Source organism: Camarhynchus parvulus, chromosome 3 (genome assembly GCF_901933205.1).
Source record: "Camarhynchus parvulus chromosome 3, STF_HiC, whole genome shotgun sequence".
In the NCBI taxonomy this organism is placed as follows: Eukaryota; Metazoa; Chordata; class Aves; order Passeriformes; family Thraupidae; genus Camarhynchus; species Camarhynchus parvulus.
In genome coordinates this window covers 108,549,296-108,569,927 of record NC_044573.1, presented here as the reverse complement: position 1 = coordinate 108,569,927, position 20,632 = coordinate 108,549,296, and the positions used below count along the sequence as shown (strand labels likewise).

General features: G+C 41.4%; 1 protein-coding gene across 3 annotated transcripts in view; it reads right to left on the bottom strand.

The window, feature by feature from the left end:
• The window catches only part of TFAP2D (transcription factor AP-2 delta), a 53,991-nt gene that overhangs the window by 22,744 nt on the left and 10,615 nt on the right, over positions 1 to 20,632 (bottom strand). For all 3 annotated transcript variants that reach the window (XM_030946445.1, XM_030946446.1, XM_030946444.1), the window contains 3 exons: positions 13,735 to 13,900; positions 10,931 to 11,049; positions 3,277 to 3,418 (listed from right to left, as the gene is read on the bottom strand). In XM_030946445.1, coding sequence (XP_030802305.1) covers positions 3,277 to 3,418; positions 10,931 to 11,049; positions 13,735 to 13,900 — 427 coding nt within the window. The remainder of the gene's footprint in view (positions 1 to 3,276; positions 3,419 to 10,930; positions 11,050 to 13,734; positions 13,901 to 20,632) is intronic.

The window sequence follows — 20,632 nt, the reverse complement described above, 5'->3', positions numbered from 1 at the left end:
TTGTGACAATTCAGTCTTCTTTTTGGAGCATTTTGGTCCATCCAGAAAACCATCCACTTGCCCAAACAATCGTCTGCTCAATCAAAGGAGGTGAGTGGAAAGAAAGAATAGTAGAAGACTGTTTGTCTCATTGCTTATGTTTTCTGACCCTTTCATCTCTTTATCAGCCTGTTTCACTCCCATCCTGCCATTGCTGATCCCTGTGTTCAGCAGTGAACAGTGCCTACACAGCCCAATCATCTCTTCTTCCCACAACAATTATTAAGTAGAGCTCTCATTCTCCATTGTCTAGTCCATAAAACTGTTAGAACAGACCATGGCACCATCCTGTTGCATCAATTTGTACTGTCCCAGGCAGGTCCTGAGTTTGCAAATAGGAGAGACCATTTCCATGAGGTAGCTTTGGAAGATGAAGCAGTTTAACAAAATGAGTGTGATTTGTTCCATGATGGACAGCAGTCCTGTTTTTGTTCTCTGTAATTCTATCAGCATGGCCTCAGATCAGGTAGGGCTGAGTAAGATAATGAAAAGAGTCACTGAAGCTCTGTGGCCTCCATGTGTTAGCTGTTGGTATCTAAATGATCATTTTTTAGCCTTCACTGGCCTGTGGGCCACAGATCTGCGCATGGCACCTGAACTGCTTCCACTCAGGGTGGGTGGATTGCTTGATTACAAGGTCTGGATGCCCTTGATGTCAAGAAGGCCAGGGAGCTCCTACTGGACACTGGAACCTTCATCATTGTGGACATTTAGGGCTCTGTTTCATTACCCACATGTAGATTTGTAATATCCAAGACTTCCATAGCCATGGCAGATACAACACAGTAACAAAGACAGCAGCAGCTCATGGCCAAACTAGATAGCCCAGTTCAACTCAAATGGCAGCGGGTGCTTGTGTTTGGGCAGCTGAACTGAGCCAATGAATTTGGATGTCTAAATCCATAATGGAAATACACCTAAATATGAAAAACTGTGGAAATAATTTTACCCTTTCCACTTGTTTTTCCTCGTCACCTATATTCTGAGAATTGTGGAAATTGTTCTTTCCCCTTATTTTTCCTCAGGACCACACATGTGAGCACCTCTGTGGGCTTCTGGCCCTGTCCCACAGTGGGCAGCAGCAACACACACAGGCAGCAGCACTCCAGCTCTTTCCACAGACAAAGCTTGAGTGATTTTACCACCCTGGAATTTCTGTGTTGGTTTTGGTAGCAGCATAATAATGTTCTGTTTTTTCTGTCATCACTCAAAAGCCCATGAGCCAGGGAAGTTGTGGGATTGCTGAAATTGCCAACCTAGAGCTTCAGTATGGCTGGTGAGCAGTGGAAAGTCCTGATGATTTTCTAGAGCTCTTTGCATCAGACATGCAGAAGCATGGCTGGGAAATGCCATGCTGATGCAGGGATGCCGTGGACCTGTGCCTCCTGGAACACCTGGGCAGGACTGGGAATCCCTGTTCTCCTTGCAGGCAGGAGAGGGCAGTAGTAACACACACATTGACCCATCTGTCCCTGTTACCAAAACTGACTGCAGGAGGATGTGACCTTTCTATTATTGACAGACCTCTCTGAGCAATTTCCTGGTGCTTTTAACTGATAGGATTGGGGAAAAGGAATTTTGTTCCTAATAATTTCTGGATAGCAGCGTACAAGTCCCAAGTTCATGGGGGTTAGAGGCAGTGCATGCCCATGATACCTCATCTCAATAGTGAAGGATGCTGAGAAACTGGATATCGGGTGGTGAGAAAGGGTAGTGAGGCTCTTATGTGCCCCTGAGCGGCACAGCCTTTGGGGACAGGACATAAAAGTGACCCACCAATTATTACAACCCATGGCTTTGTGATTTCTCACTCAAGCCTGGAAAAAATGAGGGAAATTTGCATTATTTTTGTTGAATTGTGTTCCGTAGATGGGACAAATCCTCAGATAGGAGGCAGGATGTTAATGGGCTACACAGCAATGGGGAGACACAACTTGCAGAGAGGAATTTCTTCTGGCCATCTGGTTTATTCTCATGCCTCTGAAACCCCTGGAGCCCCTAAATGTGGATAGAGGTAAGAATAAGATAATATTCCACTTACATTATTCCTTTTAATGCGCAGGAGAATTAGGAACGTGGTATATGAGGTCTCTCATCACATTGACAACCAGAAAATTCCCACTGATCCACGTGGTGATGCTTTTACCACCCCAGGGAAGGACCACAGATTATATTCATGGGATTCACAAGCATGAGATGTTTGAGTGCATCTCATCCCTGGGTCACTGTCAGGGCAAAGTTCTCTGGATACAAGAGGGACATCAAGGCCAGGAATCTTGCCAAAGCAGAAGGACATTGGGATACACAGGACAATCCTGTTGCGGGTCAGCCCTTTCCCCTAGTGCAGGGAAATTCCTCCCTTTTGGATATATCACAGCCTGGAAGGGTTTTCAAACACTTCCAGCATGGAGGGGATGATTTGAGAGCTTGGATTTGTGGTCTCAGCTCTACTTCAGCCTCAAATACAAAACTGCAGTGAGCACAGCAAGACTGTGAACGTGTTCAAGGTTACCCCACACAGTCAGACCACACACCTAGGGCAGGTCTGCCCTACTCCACACAGACTATTTATTCCTGTTTCCCATGGCTCATGAAGGCTAATTCTTTCCTCATCAAGGCTAATTAACCTAGAAGAAATGTTATCCTAACATGATGTTACTGCTCCAGGGAGACGAGTGGCTTGTTTAGAGTGAAGTCTGATGCCTCTTTGTGTCTTTAATGTCTTTAGCAAAGCTCCCCCGCTGTTGTACATTGTTCCAGTGCCTTTGACTTCAGGGGAGCTCTTGCAGTCTGCATCCAGAGAGGATCTGTCCTTCTGCAAACCAGCTCTCCCTCAGCAGACTAATGATAATTATCCAACAATAACCAGTACTTCAGCAAAGGCTCAGATCTCCTGCTCACACACAAACAGGAGACAAAGCCAGTTTCCATCCTATAGATCTTACCATGTAATAATATCCTCTGTTCTCATCTAAACCAAAACATCTGGGAAGGCGTATGCGCCCCCTTAACCGCAGGCAATGAGAGCACAGCCACTGAAACCCCACTGCAGTAAATCAGGTCCCTCTTTCAGCATCTCCGAGGAGGATCTCACTCACCCACAGCCAGTGAGCACTGTTGTGATAGCAGCCACCACAATCCCAGCTCCATACTCCCACTCCTCCCTCCCCCAGCCCACAGATCCAACATGGAGAAGTGACAGACCGATTTCTTTTTTCGCTTCCCCTCCCTCCTTACTTGGTCGCTAGGATCATCTTTTTCCTCGCTGTCTGCTCTTTCTGTTCCATGTGCTGTCTGGCAATGTGCTCTCCTACTGCCTTGGCAGGGAACTCTGTTTCACAGGTGTAGCCGAAATCTCTGGCCAAATGTAGCGCTTCCCCTGCGGTCAAACAAAATGGGTGAGTCATTTCTTAGGGTTATTGTTACCATCATCATCATCATTATATTGTTGTTATTATTACTAGAGAGTTAATTACACTCTTAAAAAAACCCAAATACTAGCAAATCATTTCTGTAGACAGTCATTCTCAAGTCAGTTACATTTCAGCCCATTTGGCCTGTTGATGTTTAGCCATCAGCTGGTGCCAGGCATAAAATAGGAAGGACATTCCTCTCATCAGATGGAAGGATGTCCCTCTCAGGAGAAAATACTGGCCAAGACACTTGGGCCTGTCTTGCCACCAGTGAGTATTGGGCAGCTGCCCAATTTTGTAAGCCCTGTTCATCATCAATATTCAAGGTATGGAAAAGAGCAGAAAGTAGGAATAAACAACTTTGAAGAACTGAGTCAGCCTTTGGTGCCTCAGTGTCTGTGTCTAATGGAAGAAAAGCCCTCTACCCCAGGAAAGACCCATGGGGATAACACACATTCCAGAACATTTGCTTAGAGGTTAAGCCAACAGTACAAGTGCCCCCCACCAGAGAAGAGCAGACCCCAAGGGACAACTCAATAAATAATCTTGTTTCGAGAAGGATTGCAAACAAAACTGACCAGGCAAAACATAAGAGCAATAATGAACAGAGTTGCACTGAGCACCTCTTTACCTCACAACAAAGACTGAACACAAGAACCCAACTCTGTGCTGATTGCCAAATGCCTCTGGAAGGACAGGAACCCTCTTCACTAGCTTAGAGAATCCAGAATTTAATTTTAGGGTTTAGTGAACATTCTGACCTGCACATTGTGACTCTGACAACCTCGGTGCGGGATTTATCTGATCAAAAGCAGCTGCCTGGATTATGAACAGCTGTGCCTAAGTTAGTTTTGCCTGGTGGGAAATAGGCATTTCCAGATGACACTTGCTCTCATCTCATTGCAGAAAGAAGAAATAGGTCAGTCACCAGAAGCGTATGTTGAAGTACATCTGCATGAGTGACTAACAGAGATGTGCTCCAGAATAGTTTTGGAGTTCAGGGGTTGCAGGTTTTTCACTTTTCTTTTTTTTTTTTTCAGAGCTGTGTGTTTGATTGCCGTCAGGAGAAGTGGCATTGGACTCTGGCTCTTTGAAGTTCAAAAGGCTGGAGCTGTCAAGAGGGATACAGGACATGCAACTCCTCATTTTGAGAATATCTGCAGTGGAATTCATCAGATTAAATGTCAATATTGATGTCTGAGTTTATACTTTCAAGTCAATGGAGACAAAGTAGCACTTGAAGCATGTATCACCCTATACTAGAGTAGAAGGGAAAAGGGAATCAGAGGAATTATGGAAAGTCTAGATTAGAACTCAGAAAATCACCTTCTGCTGAGAGCATCGCCTTAGATGAGGTTATTCAAGGCTTTTCCAAGCCTAGTCTTGAATGTTTCCAGCTATAGAAATTCCACAACTCTTCTCAGTAACATAATAAAATGTTTATTATTAATTTAACTTCATTTAATCATGAAATTAAATCATTAAACCCAGAAGTGCTGATTTCTCCCTATTTACTATGATCTGACAGGAGAAGGTGCAGCTGCAATGAAGGTGGGAAGATGAATCCCATGCTCAGCAAGGCTTGGTAAAGCCAAGGAAGAGGAGAAGTTCCATGGAAACAGTGGTCCTGTGCCAGGGACAGTATGAGGAATAAGAAACTGCATGCACTGACCTCTACTTGAACTCCATTCTTCCTCTTTGGAGATATTATTTTCTCCCCTTCTACCACTGGAGTTTTTAATAGAAAAACACCTTTTAATTCCACAAGAAAATACTTTACTGTGTGTTTATCTGCCCCAGTTTATTCAGGTACTGACAAAATCCATGCACCACTCCCAGGCAATCTGTTTGCTGATACCAGCCAGCTACAACCTCTGCAGCTGTAACCACCTTTACAGCAAAAATGGAAGATTAGAGTCAAAATCCTCTGCTTTCTCTGGATTTTTTTTAAAACATGATTTTTCAGTATTCCTAAAAAGAATGAAGACATTAACAAGCAATCAGTATCTTTGATCTGAAAGGAGAAACAGTTTCCACTTAGTTTGCAACTTCTAGAAAAGTAAAATAATTTCCAGTGAAATTATCCAGTTTCAGTGATAAGATAACAGAGAATCAGAATGAACAGGCATAGAGCTGACGGATTGTTTTGTATTTCAAACATCTACCCCAGGCTTCTTCATGGGAGAGAAAGGGTACAAATTAAGCCATGGATTTTATATTTCTGTAGAGTAGTTTCAAAATATCTATTTCAGATATGCTTTCATTCTTCCTTAAATAAAGACCTACAGAGTAAATCTATTTCAGAAGAGCACCAGGGTTTTCTTTTCAACAGAATTCTGTTAAAATACTTTGTAGGTTTATCTTCATTCCAGCATGGAAGGAAAATAAAAGTCAAACCCTTTGAAGCTGTCATCAGGTGGAATTGCAATTCTCCAGACAGCTCCGTCATGGTCTCAGTCAGTCCCAGTAACAATACAAGGAATGTAGACAGCAAAAAATTTAAACATTTAGCCATTGGAAAAGTGTTGGTTTCTTCAAGAGAGCAGAGCTTTTTGTGTTGAAATGTTGGCATTCATTTAACATGATCAAAAATTAAGTGGCTGAAATGTGAATGTTTCCACTTACTGTTAGAAAAAAGGGAATGAAAATGTGAATTGTCATTCAAATTTATAAAGATGGTTTATATTATTTGCTAGAGCTGAGAAAATTATACTAAACTGTTCTGATAATCTGAAAAAACGATTCAAAGGTATAAAACCTGTCTGGAGCTGGGGTTGTGACTGTGGTATAAAACCATTTGAGCAAAAAGAAACAAAATTACTTATCTCTTCATGGATATAGACTGGTAAAAGTGTAGATACAAATGTAATTACTGTTTTTAATGAAGTAATAATTAAAGTAATATCAATTAAAATTGAAAATATTTTTTGCTGGAAATGGAAAGCTCACATATACTAAAAATGCATGCTAGAGCTATGCATATTTATTCATATAAGCATGCATATGCTATAAGGAGCAGGCATCCTGAATTCTAAGTACAAATTCTAAATTAAAAAAAAATTACAATTTGGACTTGAGAACACTCTGCAGAGCATTATTTCTCCTTTCTCATTGCTGAGCAAAGATGTAATTTTAAATCAGGACCAAATGATGATTTGATATTTAGAAGTGTACTGTGATATACTTTTTTTTGTGAATAGATATCCCTTTGATCACTGTACAGTAGGACTAAGTCTGCTTGGTGGGGGAATGTAGTTTATACAAAATGTCATACAACATGTTCTTTCTTTTTCTACAGCATAAATTTTGACAAATATTTACTTTGGGAGAAAATGTGTAAATGTTGGAAATGTGGATGAACTGACCTTTTTTGTTTTACCTTAGATTTCCCGTCTTCTGCCTAGTTGTTATTTAGCTCATGATAAAGGTAGAAACAACTAAAACCCCTTACTATTATAGTTACTTGCCTTGTTTCAATCTAAATTCACCCTAAAATCCTAATCCTAAAAACCTAAAATCCAATTTCCCCATGTGGAAATTTGGATGAACCAACACTTTTTCTTTCACCTTAGATTTCCCATCTTCTGCCTAATTGTTATTTACCTCATGGTAGGAATCACAATAAAGGTAGGAACAACTAAAACTAAAACTATTATAGTTACTTGTTTTGTTTCAATCTAAATTCAACCTAAAACAAAATTTCCCCGTGTGTGACACCCCTAGGTCTTTCCTCCTGCCGAGATAAAGAGAAATGATGGGAATCTTGGACTCTCCTTAAACCCAGCTCTGCCTCTCCTGCCTCTCCTCTGCAGTTTGACAATTGACCAGAGAGCTTTGCGCGATGGAAAAGGGACAGGTGCTGGAGCAGAATGAGCAGGGACAGCTCTGGAAAGTCTCAGTGGGGAGAGCAGCACCTTGAAAGGTTTCTGTGGGCAGGTGCAAGGAGCAGAGTGAGGGTCCCTCGGGGCCAGCAAGAGTGAGAGCTGCTCCGATGAGGAGTGAAGGCAGGAGCTGTGTCCCCAGGAGAGGGACACTCGGCATCTGAACCTCCCACTCGCCTCGGCTGAGCCTCCTCCGGATGCTCTACCCGGCAGAAATGTTACTCAGGGGGAGGAGGGACAGGCGGGAGGTGGAAGGAAAGTTTATTCTATTTGTGGGGTGAGAAGGGAGGAGGAACAAGTGGAAGGATGTTTAAACAAAGGCTGGTGGGGGAGAAGTGTGATAGTTGAGAGCACGATGAAAAAAGAAACCACTGACCTATTTCTCTCAAGAGTTTTGGTCCCCAAATGATGAATGTCATTAATTCTCTGTCTAGGAAATTTAGTGTCTTAATCAGGTTTGACAGAAAAACAAACTCTAGAATTTTTTATTAGTCTTTCTTTTTCTCTTTTTATTTAATCTGATGATTTAAAAATCATTCATGCACTGCCTTAACCTGCATCTGCAATCACATTTCTGTTTTGTAAGTGACCCATTCAGGCAGAAGGGGACACATCCCCTCTTTTCACAACCTTCCTTGCTCCCACTGGAGAAGCTGTTGACTCTTTTGAGCCCGCGGTAAAGCTTAGCCTTGGAAATACTAGTATTTATCTGAGAAGACTTTATTTTACAGCTAATATGTAGGAATTTTCCTTTTGGAGCTCGTAAGAAAAATGACCTTTCCCTCCATCTAGTCCAGGCACTAGAGGGCATCCCTCGCCTGCAGGTTACACAAAGATGTGTCCCCAAACTGCTCAGGAGAGCCCTGCAGCACTGATTTCACCCTCCCTGTCTGCCTTTCCACTCGTTGTGCTGATTTATGTGCATGACAAAGAGAACAGAACTGATCTGTCAAACAATTCTTATTTTGGTCTCTAACAAAGACTCTAAAGATGTGACCTGATCCAGCCAGCAGCGAGCATCCTGCAGCAGAGCAGAACTCCAAAGAGAAAAAACTTTGCAGAAGACAGGAGGCCACAGAATAATTTTCATAAAATCTGGACCTTAATGTGACAGCCCAAAGCCTAGAACTAAATTTCAGTTCCTCCTTGAGCTTAACAGACTCCCCAGAACTCAATGATTTCAGTAGGTTTTAGAGGAAGAGAAGTGTGAGTCATGCCAGAGATTTTTGACTGGGTTTTGGACAATAAACACAATAATGCAACTAATTTTGCCTTATCTTGTATCACATAGATATTCAAGAGGTTGGGCATGCTTTTACCTTAAAGTGATATTAAAACCTCAATATATTGAAGACTGTAGGGACCTTTAGCAATAATAAATTTAGAACCATCTAAAGAAGTCAAGAGTGACACAATCTTGGGTTCTTATGAGAGGTACACAAAGTGTACTTGATATTTTAGAGATTTAATAAAACTAACAAATTACAATTATTATTTGCATTTCTATATTGCTATCACACAGAAAAAGCTCATGTTGCCTTCTCTCTGGATTCTCTAAACCACAGAATAAGCCTGTGTCCTTCCATTTCTGCCTCCTCCAGCAGCAGGAACTGATGAGGTATGGTTTTTCTTGAAGAAATTGTGCTGTAAGTTAGTTCCACCTGGGAGGAATATCTGCATGTCCAAAGTGAGAGCAGCTTGTACCACGACCAAGAATTCAATGAGCACCTCCAAGTTTGACCCAGAATTGGTTACACAGACAGGAAATGAGCTTCACTTGGTTTTCTGTTGGAATGTTAACATGGTGGTGCCATTGCCAAAAATTCCACAGGATAAAATTCACAATTAGCATATCCAGGCAAAAAGGTCTCTGCCAGACTGAGCTCAGGCACATCAGTATTTATCTTTAGGACTCACAGCAAGGCAGTCCAAGAACTGAAGCAACTCCATCGGTTTGATAGCAGGTTTGCTACTGGCTTTGAATAAAGGACAGGGAGGTGGGCACAGCTCCACTCCTGGGAAGAAGGAATCTAACCCTGACTTAGAGGAAAGGTTCTCAGCCATCAGCCCCAGGCCAGCAGTTGCCAGATAGGTACCTCCCTCCCTCTCAGTCTCTTCCGATGAATGAATAGCTGGTCACATAGAATCCCAGAACCATGGAATGGTCTGGGTTGGAAGAAACCATAAAGATCAACCAGCTCCACACCCTGCCATGGGCAGGGGCACCTTCCACTATCTCAGGCTGCTCAAAGCCCTGTCCAGCCTGGCCTTGGACATTTCCAGGGATCCAGGGGCAGCCACAGCTTCTCTGGGCAACCTGTGCCAGGGCCTCACCACCCTCACAGCCAAGAATTTCTTCCTGATTTCAGCTTAAAGCCATTGCTCTGTTCACTAATAAAACCCAGCTGTGTTTATTCTGCCCTGACCCAAGATGTCTGAAGGTGGGAACACCCCTTGCTCCTCTAACGTGGTACCTTTTCTAAGACTCTAACTCCATGAGAACTTCCTCTTGCAAACAGGTGTGATATGGACACACCTGTATTTCAGAGCAGCCCCACTGAACTTCCCTGTGCTCAGTGACCCCTGAAAATCTCAGTCTCTTGTCACAGATGTTGAAAATCATCAGTGTTGAGTATTCAATGCTATTTCTGGCTTGAAGAGTCTCCATCCTTTGGGATAATAAAAAACTCACAAAGTCCTGAGCAAGCTCTTCTAATTGACCCTGCTTTGAGCAGGAGGATTGGCCTGGGAGGTCACCAGAGGGGATCTTCCAGCCTCAATCCTTCTGTAATTCTGTAATTCTGTGGTAATATGTGCTGAGACCTCAGCCTACTTGCCTAGATCTCTATGGCCCTTTCAGGCTATGATTGTAGAAGGTATTGACCTTTAGGATGAGCTGAGCTCTCTCAGCATCAAGGAGGAGGATCTGAAACTCCCAGAGCTGCAACTCACAGCCAAACAACAAACTGGGTACTTAGTGGATTCACCCAGAACAGAAGAGATGCAGGTAGAGTTTCTTCCCTTTGCCTGAGGGGTTTGAACCTGCATCTCCCAGCTGAAGGTTTGAAGAACTTGGCAGTATTTGGTGAATGATATTTAAACAACAAATAAAGGCCAAGAAAGTATCTCCTGAGCCTGTCTAGATATTATCTGAAAACAGATTTCATTCATTTATGTGTGTGGGGAAAAGGCTTGTCTAAATATTATGCTTTCTTATGGGAGACAAAAAAAAAATCATCACATTTTTGGACCAGCTCCAGGAAATTCATAAGTTAAAAAAAAAAGAAAAGGAGGATAAACAAACCTACTTATAGAGTTAGTATAAGACATTCATCTCTCTCACAAGAGCACTCAGAACATCGATTTGTAAGCACAAATCAATGCTGAGGAAACTGTAGAACCAAGACACTTGCTGGGAGCCAAGATATCTCAGAGTAAACTTCCATTCTGCAGCTCACTCTTTCTGTGGCTTTAGGCAAGTCAGGTCTCTCTATACACAACACAGATTATGGAATTTAATCCTATGGCTGAAAAGGGTTGCATGCCATGAAACATTTTAATTATGGTTATATAATATTGCAATATTAGAGACTTTACCTTCTACCAGGGAAGTCAGGAGTGTAACATTTGCTGCTTTTCTTCTTCCTGCAGGCAAATTTAGTCCAAGTCTGTCTAATTTTTCTCTCAAGCAGCGTCCTCCGTTCTTGGATTTTGCTCTGTTGTGAGGGAACAGCAGGAAAGAGAGATATTTGTCATTATTCTGCGCCTTTTCCCCATATTAATATAAGCCTAGAAATTATGCACACTTCATTGACAAATACGTGGGGTAATGCCTGAAGTAGTGACATCCATGGGAAATATTTCAGAGCTGTATTCTTAATTTCCTGCTTGCTCTAGGTGATTCTTTAACATCATCTCTTTGGCAGAGTTAGAGATTTTAATGCCTGTCATGGGGGCATCAGATCTTCAGGCAGTTTCCACCTAGTGGAGCCCAGTGTCCTGATTTGGGTATGGCACCTGGGGTTACAGTGACTAAATGTAAATATTGGCAGTGCAAACACTTACACCTGATTTAGCCAAGCCAGGCTGCAAAGACAAATTAGACACAAACATGACCTTCTAGAATTAGATTAAACACATATCCACAATGAGTGAACTTTACTCATCTGGCTTGTCTGGCTATTAAAGGAAGCCAAATAACTTCTACATGTAGATATCTATGTGGAAACCAGCTCTAACTATCCCTCTATAATTTATGTAGAGACCCGGCTATTTGGAAATGTTATCTGCAAAGCCCAAAATGCACAAGTAAGAAGGCCAGGGCAATAGGAAATGCTGAAGCTAAAATCTCAGCCATCATTGGTTATCTGTGCCCCATTGCCAAACACCTACACCCCATTGTTCTCACAAAATGGGTCCTGGTGTGTCCCAGCTACTTTTCTGTAGTGTTTGAGGCATTTCAGACAAATCCACTTATGCAGCAGATGTAGGTTCAGATTCTTCCTCAGCCTGAGGGAATTTTAACCTGTGTCTTTCAAACAGAGGCAGCAGTCAGCTGACAGCAAATAACTAATGTTAAAATGCTTCAACAATGAATAAAACAGTGGAAAACATGGAACCCCGATATCTCCCATCCCAAATGAATGACCTGTCCATTAATTAGATAAGAGTCTACACCTTCGCTTTTTGTACAAGAAATACATAATTAACCCCAAATGAGACTGAGGGGCCCACAGCCCAGAAAAAGTAATTACTGAGTAGCAAAAATAATTAACTAAATATTTTGAAGTTCATGTTCAAGTTCCTTCAGGCAGAGGAGGAAACCAAACACAGAGTATCACCATTTGGATGTCTGCTTTTATGCATTAAAAAATAACAAAACTTTGGCCACATTGTTTGTCAGAAATATCTTCTGACAAGATTTTTTTCTTTATTCAGAAGAACACTTTATTCCCAAAGCAAGCTATTTGGGAAGATAGGTAACCAGTGACTGCTGACAGGATGCAGAAGCAAGCCTTTAGGGTCTCAGGCAAACAATCAATGAGATTTTGTTTCCCTACATCTTTCCTGGTCAAATACAGAGTGCTTGAGCCTGTTCCCTAGCTGTGAAACCCTCAGTTACAAACTGACCAAATCTCTTCCATTGCTCTCTCTGATCCATACAACAATTAGCACATCCAAACTGCAGACAGGGAGGAGTCCCTGGCTTTTGCAAACTCCTGAACCATGCCAAGGGTTAATTTGGGACAGAAGATATTTAGTCTGGGTCAAAAACCTGTGGGGATCATTCAAGCATTTTAATAACAGAGGAGAGAAGTGAGCCCCCACATTCAAGTCGATGCCCTTGAATCCATAATAGCTTGCACTGTATTGATGAAATCTGCAGCATGAGTATTTAAATGAGAATTAGCTGAAGGTTTCTCCAGGATGAAACAAACAGAGGGGAAAATTTTGGTGAATGTAGATTTTGGACTCCAATGCCCATAGAGGCAGTTGAATGGGACTCACACCTTGAAAACAATTTATAGTCTATAGTCATTATTCTCCAAGATGTGTCAAGACAGCTCTGGAGTGCCTGCATGTCTCAGGCTGGTTAAAATGACTTTCAGTACGAGCACGAGGATCAGTGTGGCCCTCAGTGCCAGCAGTGAAATAGCCCATGACTTTCCAGCTAGTTTTGATCAAAGGGTGTTCAAGCAGCTGATGCCATCTGAGCTGACACCTCAGGGACACCGTGACTTAGATATGCCTGGCTGAATTACAGTTGCCTCCTGGTTTTCCTCTTGCAGTGTGAGGCACAGTCTGCCCCTTTCCTTCTTTCTGCTCCTGCTCTCTGCAGGTGTCTGCTCTGGTAAGTGAAGGGTCAGAGGCAAAACTTTACCTAAGTATTCACTTCTCCCCTAGTATCTCACAATGAGAAAAGTAAAACCAGCTTATTCTGTATTTTTTGTGCTCAAAAAAACATACAGAGAAGGAAAGAAAAGGCATCCCTACACCTCAATGTTTTATTTTTTTGTTGAGGGACACCTGTATCTATTGTAAAACGATTTGCTTTGAGATTGTTTCTCAGCAAGAATTTAGATTTCTGGGTCTGGTGAAATTTTCCATACACTGAATTTTCTCTTTTTTGTTTGCTTAAAAGAAGTCAAAGCAATATCTATCCACATCTGATGAGTAACTGAACAGAGGAGGTCAAAAAAAATCAGTTTGATGAAAAAATGTAAACTTGCTAATTTATTGAAAATTCCCCAGTGTTCCCTCCTGATCCGTCTCCTTCTGTTCACCTCAAGTGCGACCACTATCCAAGAAGGAGAAAAGAATAAAGCCTCTCTGTTGAAAATAAGTAAAATTACAGCAATTACTGCATTGTCTGGGAGTTGTTATCCTCACCTTCCACTTACCTTCTCAAAATACCTCCGAGGAGGGAGGCATTGAGGCATTCTGGTGGTGAAAGGCGCCTCTTCACCTCTGCGATGGTCACTTTGTACTTGGAAGTGGAGCTGAGCAGGGACAAGCGACCAGGAACGGAGCAGAACAGGTCAGTGGGGTTGACAACACAGGTGCCACCTTCAAAAAAAAAGAAATATTAAAGTGAAGGAAACCTCCTCTGCTGTGTTTTGGCAAACTCAACCATGAAGAGCAATTCCGTGGTTCTCTTGTGGTTGGTTTTGTTTGGGTTTGGTTTTTCTTAGGGTGTGTGTGGTTTGGCTTTCTTCAATATTATTGTTCTGAGAAAAATGAATGTGTTGGCATTGTAGTGTGGGAACAGTGAATTATTAGATCTCATAAGCTTTACAGTCAGAAAACCTTGTTATGGTTATTGATATCATTTGATTTCATGCTCTGAAAAAAATACCTATTATCACTAAGGTCTCTCCAATCTAGTATAATTTTAAAAATGAGATTGAACCCTCACTCACAATTTTAAAAAAACACAGTTTGTGAAAATATTAGGATGTTGGTTCTAATGAGAAATGTTAAATTTAACTCTCATAGCAGTATCTAGGACTACAAAGATGCAAGAACACCATGGATGTGCAGCGATTTGCAGCAAGAACAGCTTTCCACACCTTTGAACTCATAAATTCCTTCCAAAGCTAGGTCAAATCCTCAGCTGATATTAACGATTGAAATCTATTGAGCTACATCAGTTTATCTCAGGTTAGCTCCACAATTGTTTATTTCTTGAGAGTGGCAATTACTTGGCCAGGGTCTAAAACTGCTGAATGATCACCAAATCTTTCAGTCAAGACTGTGATCAATAACTCCTCAGGCAAAACTGAGCTTTTAACTTAAAGTTAGTATGAGAGAGAGAAAGAGAGAAAACTTTCTCTTCAACCTATCCAAGAGAGTAGAACAAAATCCCAGGGAAAAAAAGCAAATAATCTTAAGGACTAACACATATTTTATCACCAAGCACAAAACATTTTTCTTTGACCTGCCTTCTCCAACCTGACTACAACAAAAAAAATTCTGTGGAAGAAATAAACCTTACTACTGCATACACTATTATTCCCTGGGGGAAAGATGAGGAAAAGAAGAATGAGCTGCATATGACAGTGATACAAAATGTCATAAAATTCAATACACTACTAGAAGGAGTTCAGATGGTTTATATGAGGATGATGATGTCAAGACCTTCTTAGAGCAGAATTAATCTGTGCTCATCACTCATGCTTAAAGGAGGCATACTGTATCTTTTAAAATACCCTGATTATTTTTTTCCTGTGAACATCTTAATCTTTTTTAACTACAAAAGCTCACTTTGTTGCCCTTAAAAATTTTAGCTTCTAACCTAAATTCTATAATGAGAATAGAATAGAATAGAATAGAATAGAATAGAATAGAATAGAATAGAATAGAATAGAATAGAATAGAATGACAATTAAAAGGTCCCTTTAGGCAAGATCCTACACCTGTTTCTTTAACAACTTACACATGCAGCCCTCTTAAAATTAAGGTGACTCTGTTCCACTTCTCACTGAGACAGACTGAAGGATGAAGCTTCATTAAATGCAGACTATTGCTTGCTTACATAAGGCAAACAGAATTTCTTTCCAAATATTTCAGCTCTTGAAGGTATATTTAAACATTTGTGCTGACAGCAACACCAGAAAAGAACATCTCTTGGTATCAATCCCAGATGGGTGAGATCTTGACTCAGTACAGCAGGGTATTTTATGACTTCTAATTATGTTCCAGGGCAGATATTAGTGTCCACTTCTTAGACAGGATATAGAGACAATTCATGCATCACCAAAATATAGGCACATCAAGGGCACTGATGCACATTTTTACACAGCTCAAAGCTACAATTAATGAGCTCATGTGCTCAAACACAGAAATCTGGCGCCACACGCCTGAAATAATTTTGGGTCTGTGTTGTTTTGGTGTGTTTGGGTTTTCTTTGGTAGATTTTCTTTTTCTTTTTTTTTTTCCCAGAAACCTGTAAATATTTTCAAGCAACATTTTCCAACTTCTGGTCTGTCAGGTACATTTGTGAAGAGCGTTAGCACTGAGTAGATCTGTTTGTTTGGCATCTGCCACACAACGCACATACACACGTGTATATATATATACGTGTCAAGAAAACAGTAGCACTGTCTACATATTTATTTACTTCAATGAGTCTCTAGATTTTATAACGAGTGAGACTGTACTGAAATCAGTGTCATATTAAAGTTCATCTCCTTGCCAGGTTAAGCCAGTATGTGCACCCTTTATGCCAGATAAATAATTGTTCCTTTAATCCAAAAACCTGTTACCCTACAGCTGCTCCTACCCTAACCAGAATTTACTGGAACACTTCTTATTACTATTTAGTAGAAAGTTGCTTACAGTCTGAAATATTTTAAAATATCATGCCCAAGCAACATGATCTAAGCAAGGCAATTCCAGGTGAGCCAGGTATGTGTTAAGAGTAAAAGAATTCAGCAAGTCTAAGTCATTTGCTTTCCAGAAACATGGAGAACAAGTAGCAAATTACAAGAAGGTAAAATCTATTGCATATAATTATTTCACTCTTTTAATTATTCATTGACACAGCAACAGAGAGCGGTGTGGTGCTTTCTAGATGAAGATATATCTTTGTCACAAGGTGTGTGCATTTTTGAAGGCATGAATTTCCTACCAAAAACACCACCTTGGAGAGGAGATGGATGAAGTCCTGGCCCTTGCACCAGGACTTCATCCTGATTTACCAGGATGTTTACCACCTTTCTGTGGTAAACAGAAAAAGGCATAGAGGGCTGCTGGAAAGAGAGGAGAAAGGAGAAGGGTAGCCACACAGGAGGATGAAGGATTAGGTGTCTTGTCAAAGACAAGCTTCAGAGTATTCCTGCCTTCCTTCTGATCATGTGTTAGAGTGATATTGCAAAGCAGCTTAACATGAAGACCACAAGATATGTTTTAAGGTGAACTAAACAGCAGCAGCAACAAGCAGCTTTTTTTTCCTGTCAACACAATGCCACTGTAGGTGCTGCTGGAAAAGTCAATCTTCACTTAATTGTTGACCCAATCTTGTCATAACAGAGTACTTGAGAGGTGGGATGCTAAGATACCAGCAGAAGAAGCAGAAATAATGCCTCAAAAACAGAGTGGAAATAATAATGCTTTTTGTGAGTCTAGTGATTCAGCCTGGAGATCCCTATTACTCTCAGGAGATTTTGCTGGCTTTGGAAATCTTTGCAGACTGACTTCTGGTGCCAGGACGCGTAAGACCCCCTCAGCTCATCAAATTAAGAGCCCCACATGCAGAAGCAACAAAGAAATCTGCCCACAAGTTTCTTTTTGCCACACAAAAGTGTGCCTAAAGAAGGGAAAGCTGGGGCCCTTGCACCCTGACTCTTTATCCATGGCATTCATCCTATAGTAAAAGCCAGAAAATGGAAAAGGAGAGCAGGCAGACAGTGGGATAACTGGTGGGAGCATCCAGCTGATTGCCTCAGTAATTTTGTGCTCTGAGTACCAGGTGAAATGGGCGTGTGAGTGTTAAGAAGACTCTTTTTAGGACAACTGTTTATTCCCATAGGGAAGTGAGTACATGGTCTGATCTGACTTCATCTGTTGCTATAAGATACTACTTTGGAGATGACTGTAAATGGTGATGGTTGTGCTCTTAGAGCCAGAGGTCTGGAAACAGAGGCAGGACAAGATTTAGGCAAAAGGAGTATTATAATTTATATTGCAACTGATAGATTAGGGGAAAAAAAGAAAGGAGGGAAGATTTCAGGCATCAATCCCTTCTTTAAGGCTTCTCTCTCATCCAACTCTATTCCATTACCTCTTTATTCATGACAGAGTTTTAGTCTCTGATCTGTCATCTTCATTTTGATTTCAATAAATACAATTTATTTTTGCAATAAACACAAGACAATAATGGGTGGGAAAGAGAGATACTTTGTGCAGCTCATCCCATCTAGGTGAGAGACCAAGGGAACAAAACTGCTGTGTACTGAATCCCCAAATCGCCTCAAGAGAACATATATAACCTGATGTAGTTAAAGATGTCCCTGCTCATTGCAAAGAGTTGGGCTAGATGGCCTTTAAAGGTAAAATATTCTGTGATTCTAATCTATGATTATTTTCAAGTGTCCTGAGAAAGGGGAATGATAAAAGACTTAGTTTTTATTAGTTTACTTTGGGGCCCCAATCCTTTTCCTTCTAACTGACTGGCTCATGCTCCACACAGCATCCTCCTTCATGAGATCTGTACTTTTGCTTTGTTTCCCAAGCCTAGAACAAACAAAAGTTAGGCTATGTGGTGCTGGAAAAGGTATTCAGAGCAAACATGGGGAGAGCATTTTCCCTCTCTCATTCCTGTCTCCACATCAAATAGCACACGTGGGTACAAAATGCCAGCACAAGTGATGATGGGTTGTGCAGATGACAGCAGGGAGAAGAGAGCCATGCTCTAACCCTCCCATCTTGTCAGCACAATGAAAATCCCACTAACACACGTGGAGAGGGAGCTGGCTCTGTTTTGGTTGCAGGTTCCCTTTGTACAGATGAAGAGAACAATAGGGTGGCTGGAGTGTGGTGGTTTATTCGGATTTGGTTACTCGGGCACCTGCTGAAAAGCAAGCTACCTTACACCATCAGAGTAAAATATTTTTGCATCCTTTCATTAATAAAACCAGCATTCTGAAATATTTTTTATACTTTTCATAAGCAATGTTCTTGCTTTTTCAGGAATGACAGAGACAAATGTCCATCAATGTCACTAGATGGTTTCTACACTTTAAATACATTTTCTTCTGAAATATATGTCTATAATTTTGTGCATCCTTACACTCTGCAAGGCCATCTTTTATTTGTTAATTGTAACAGCCACTATATGATGAGTGTTTCATATTCATTCAATACAACATAGTCCCTCTCTCCAAGACATTCACCTGTAAATGTCATGCACCTATGTAAGGAAACATCATAATACTCTGGTGACAACACTGCAGAAGCGCTGTTTATTTTGTTTTTCAGGATATAAACATTTGTGTACTTGTGTGCATTATTAAGTATAAGCACACCTGAATGTACACAGATTGATCTTATATAAAATATTAATAGCATGCTATGCTTTTTATTAGTCTATTATTTATATTTCAGGTGCTGTTTGTGGGATCCTCCAGTTTATAGTGTATTTTCTGCCCTGTGCTGAAATTCTGGCAAGTTTAGAGTACGTTACGAAATAAAGACATTAGAATCTGTCTCTCCTCAGCTTTTTTCCCTTTTTGTGTAGCAAATGTAAGCAAGCAGTTATCAGTACAGATTTTGTCAGTACTGTTTAATCCCATTTTCAGTTCCAAAAGGTCTTTAAGCAATTTAAAACCTTCTCCAAATTATCCTCACATGACCCAGTCATTAACATCAGCAGCTAAATATTCAAAACTCTAAAACTAATCTACATTTGTCAGGAAAAATAGAAAGTACTGCAATTTTTTTCCCAGTTATTCTTTTAGTTTTATTTAAGTTAACAAACTTTGGGTCATGTTGGTAGCCACATAAAACCAGGTCATGCCACGAAGACAAACAATTCTGAGATGTCCCTCACTACAACGTTCATGCCAAGAAAACAAAGACATGCCTGCATGAACAGCACATCAGGAATTTTTAAATATAAACCAAAAGATTCTGTAAGATTGAGGGTATCACCAGCAGTTTATAAGACCAGCCTCTTACCTACACCACGTTTTTAAGGATATTAAGACCTGTAAGAGTTTTAAGTGTAAGTAAGGTTTAAAAAATAGCTTGGGAGAAGCAAGGTGGAAAATAAAATAATACTAATAAGTGGGTTTGTCACAGGAAACCAGCTTTAAAGATTGTATGAACATGTAAAAATATCTCCAGTCCCCAGGAGTAGCCCTCCATTATCGAAGTGTATCAGCATTGACACAGGAGAACTTCTGTGACTCCTGGGCTGAAGGGTAAGATCCAAACCATACCTAAATTAAAATATATTTGCTACATTCCTGTTTCCCATACACAAGGGGAATGTATCTTCCCAATGCCTCTCCAGGTCATCTCTGTGCCACTGGCTTGGGAAAACTGCTGAGGGCAGCTGGAGAGTGCCCGTGCCCCTGCGCTGGTTCCTGCAGGACAAAGGCTTGGGCAGGCTGTGTGCGGCGTGGGGTGTGTGTGTAAAGGTTTGGTAAAGGTTTGAGGCTCTGCCCAAGGTGCCCCATGAGTGGGGCAGAGCCACTTGAAAGGTGAATCCGTCCCGGGAGCCGCTGGCTGGCTCTGTGCGTGTCCTGTACGTGTTGTGTGTTTGTTGTGTGCCCGCTTGCCGTGTGTTCTTGCACACTTCACTCCCGGTGTGCGTGTGCCTGAGTTCGTGGGATGCCAGGGGCAGCTCTGCGTGGTGCGCATCCCGTCTGTGCCTGGCTCCAAAATCTCCGCTGAGACAGGCAAAGCTGGGACTGTGCAAATCGTGACACCCCGCAGCTCGAAATGGAGCAAAATGCGATAGAATAGACAGAATACACAACTTCTACCCCAGCAGGAGTGGGGAGCAGCACAGAGTACCAAAGCCAAGGACAGCGCAGCCCAGGGACTTTCCATGACCCTGCTGCCCACCGCCAGAAAATACACTTTTTGTAGATCAGCAGGGAAAACAAAAAAACGACCAAAAAAAAAATCCCCAAAAAAGAAACCAAACTTCAAAACAGACAAACAAAACCTCGCCGAAAGATCAAACCAAAATAAAACAAACATTCAAGCAAACAATCAAATAAAAAAGCTCTCAAAACCCAGCCTGATCTCTTCGCCAAACTTCTGCCCAAGGTCTGGCCTCGACCAGGAGCA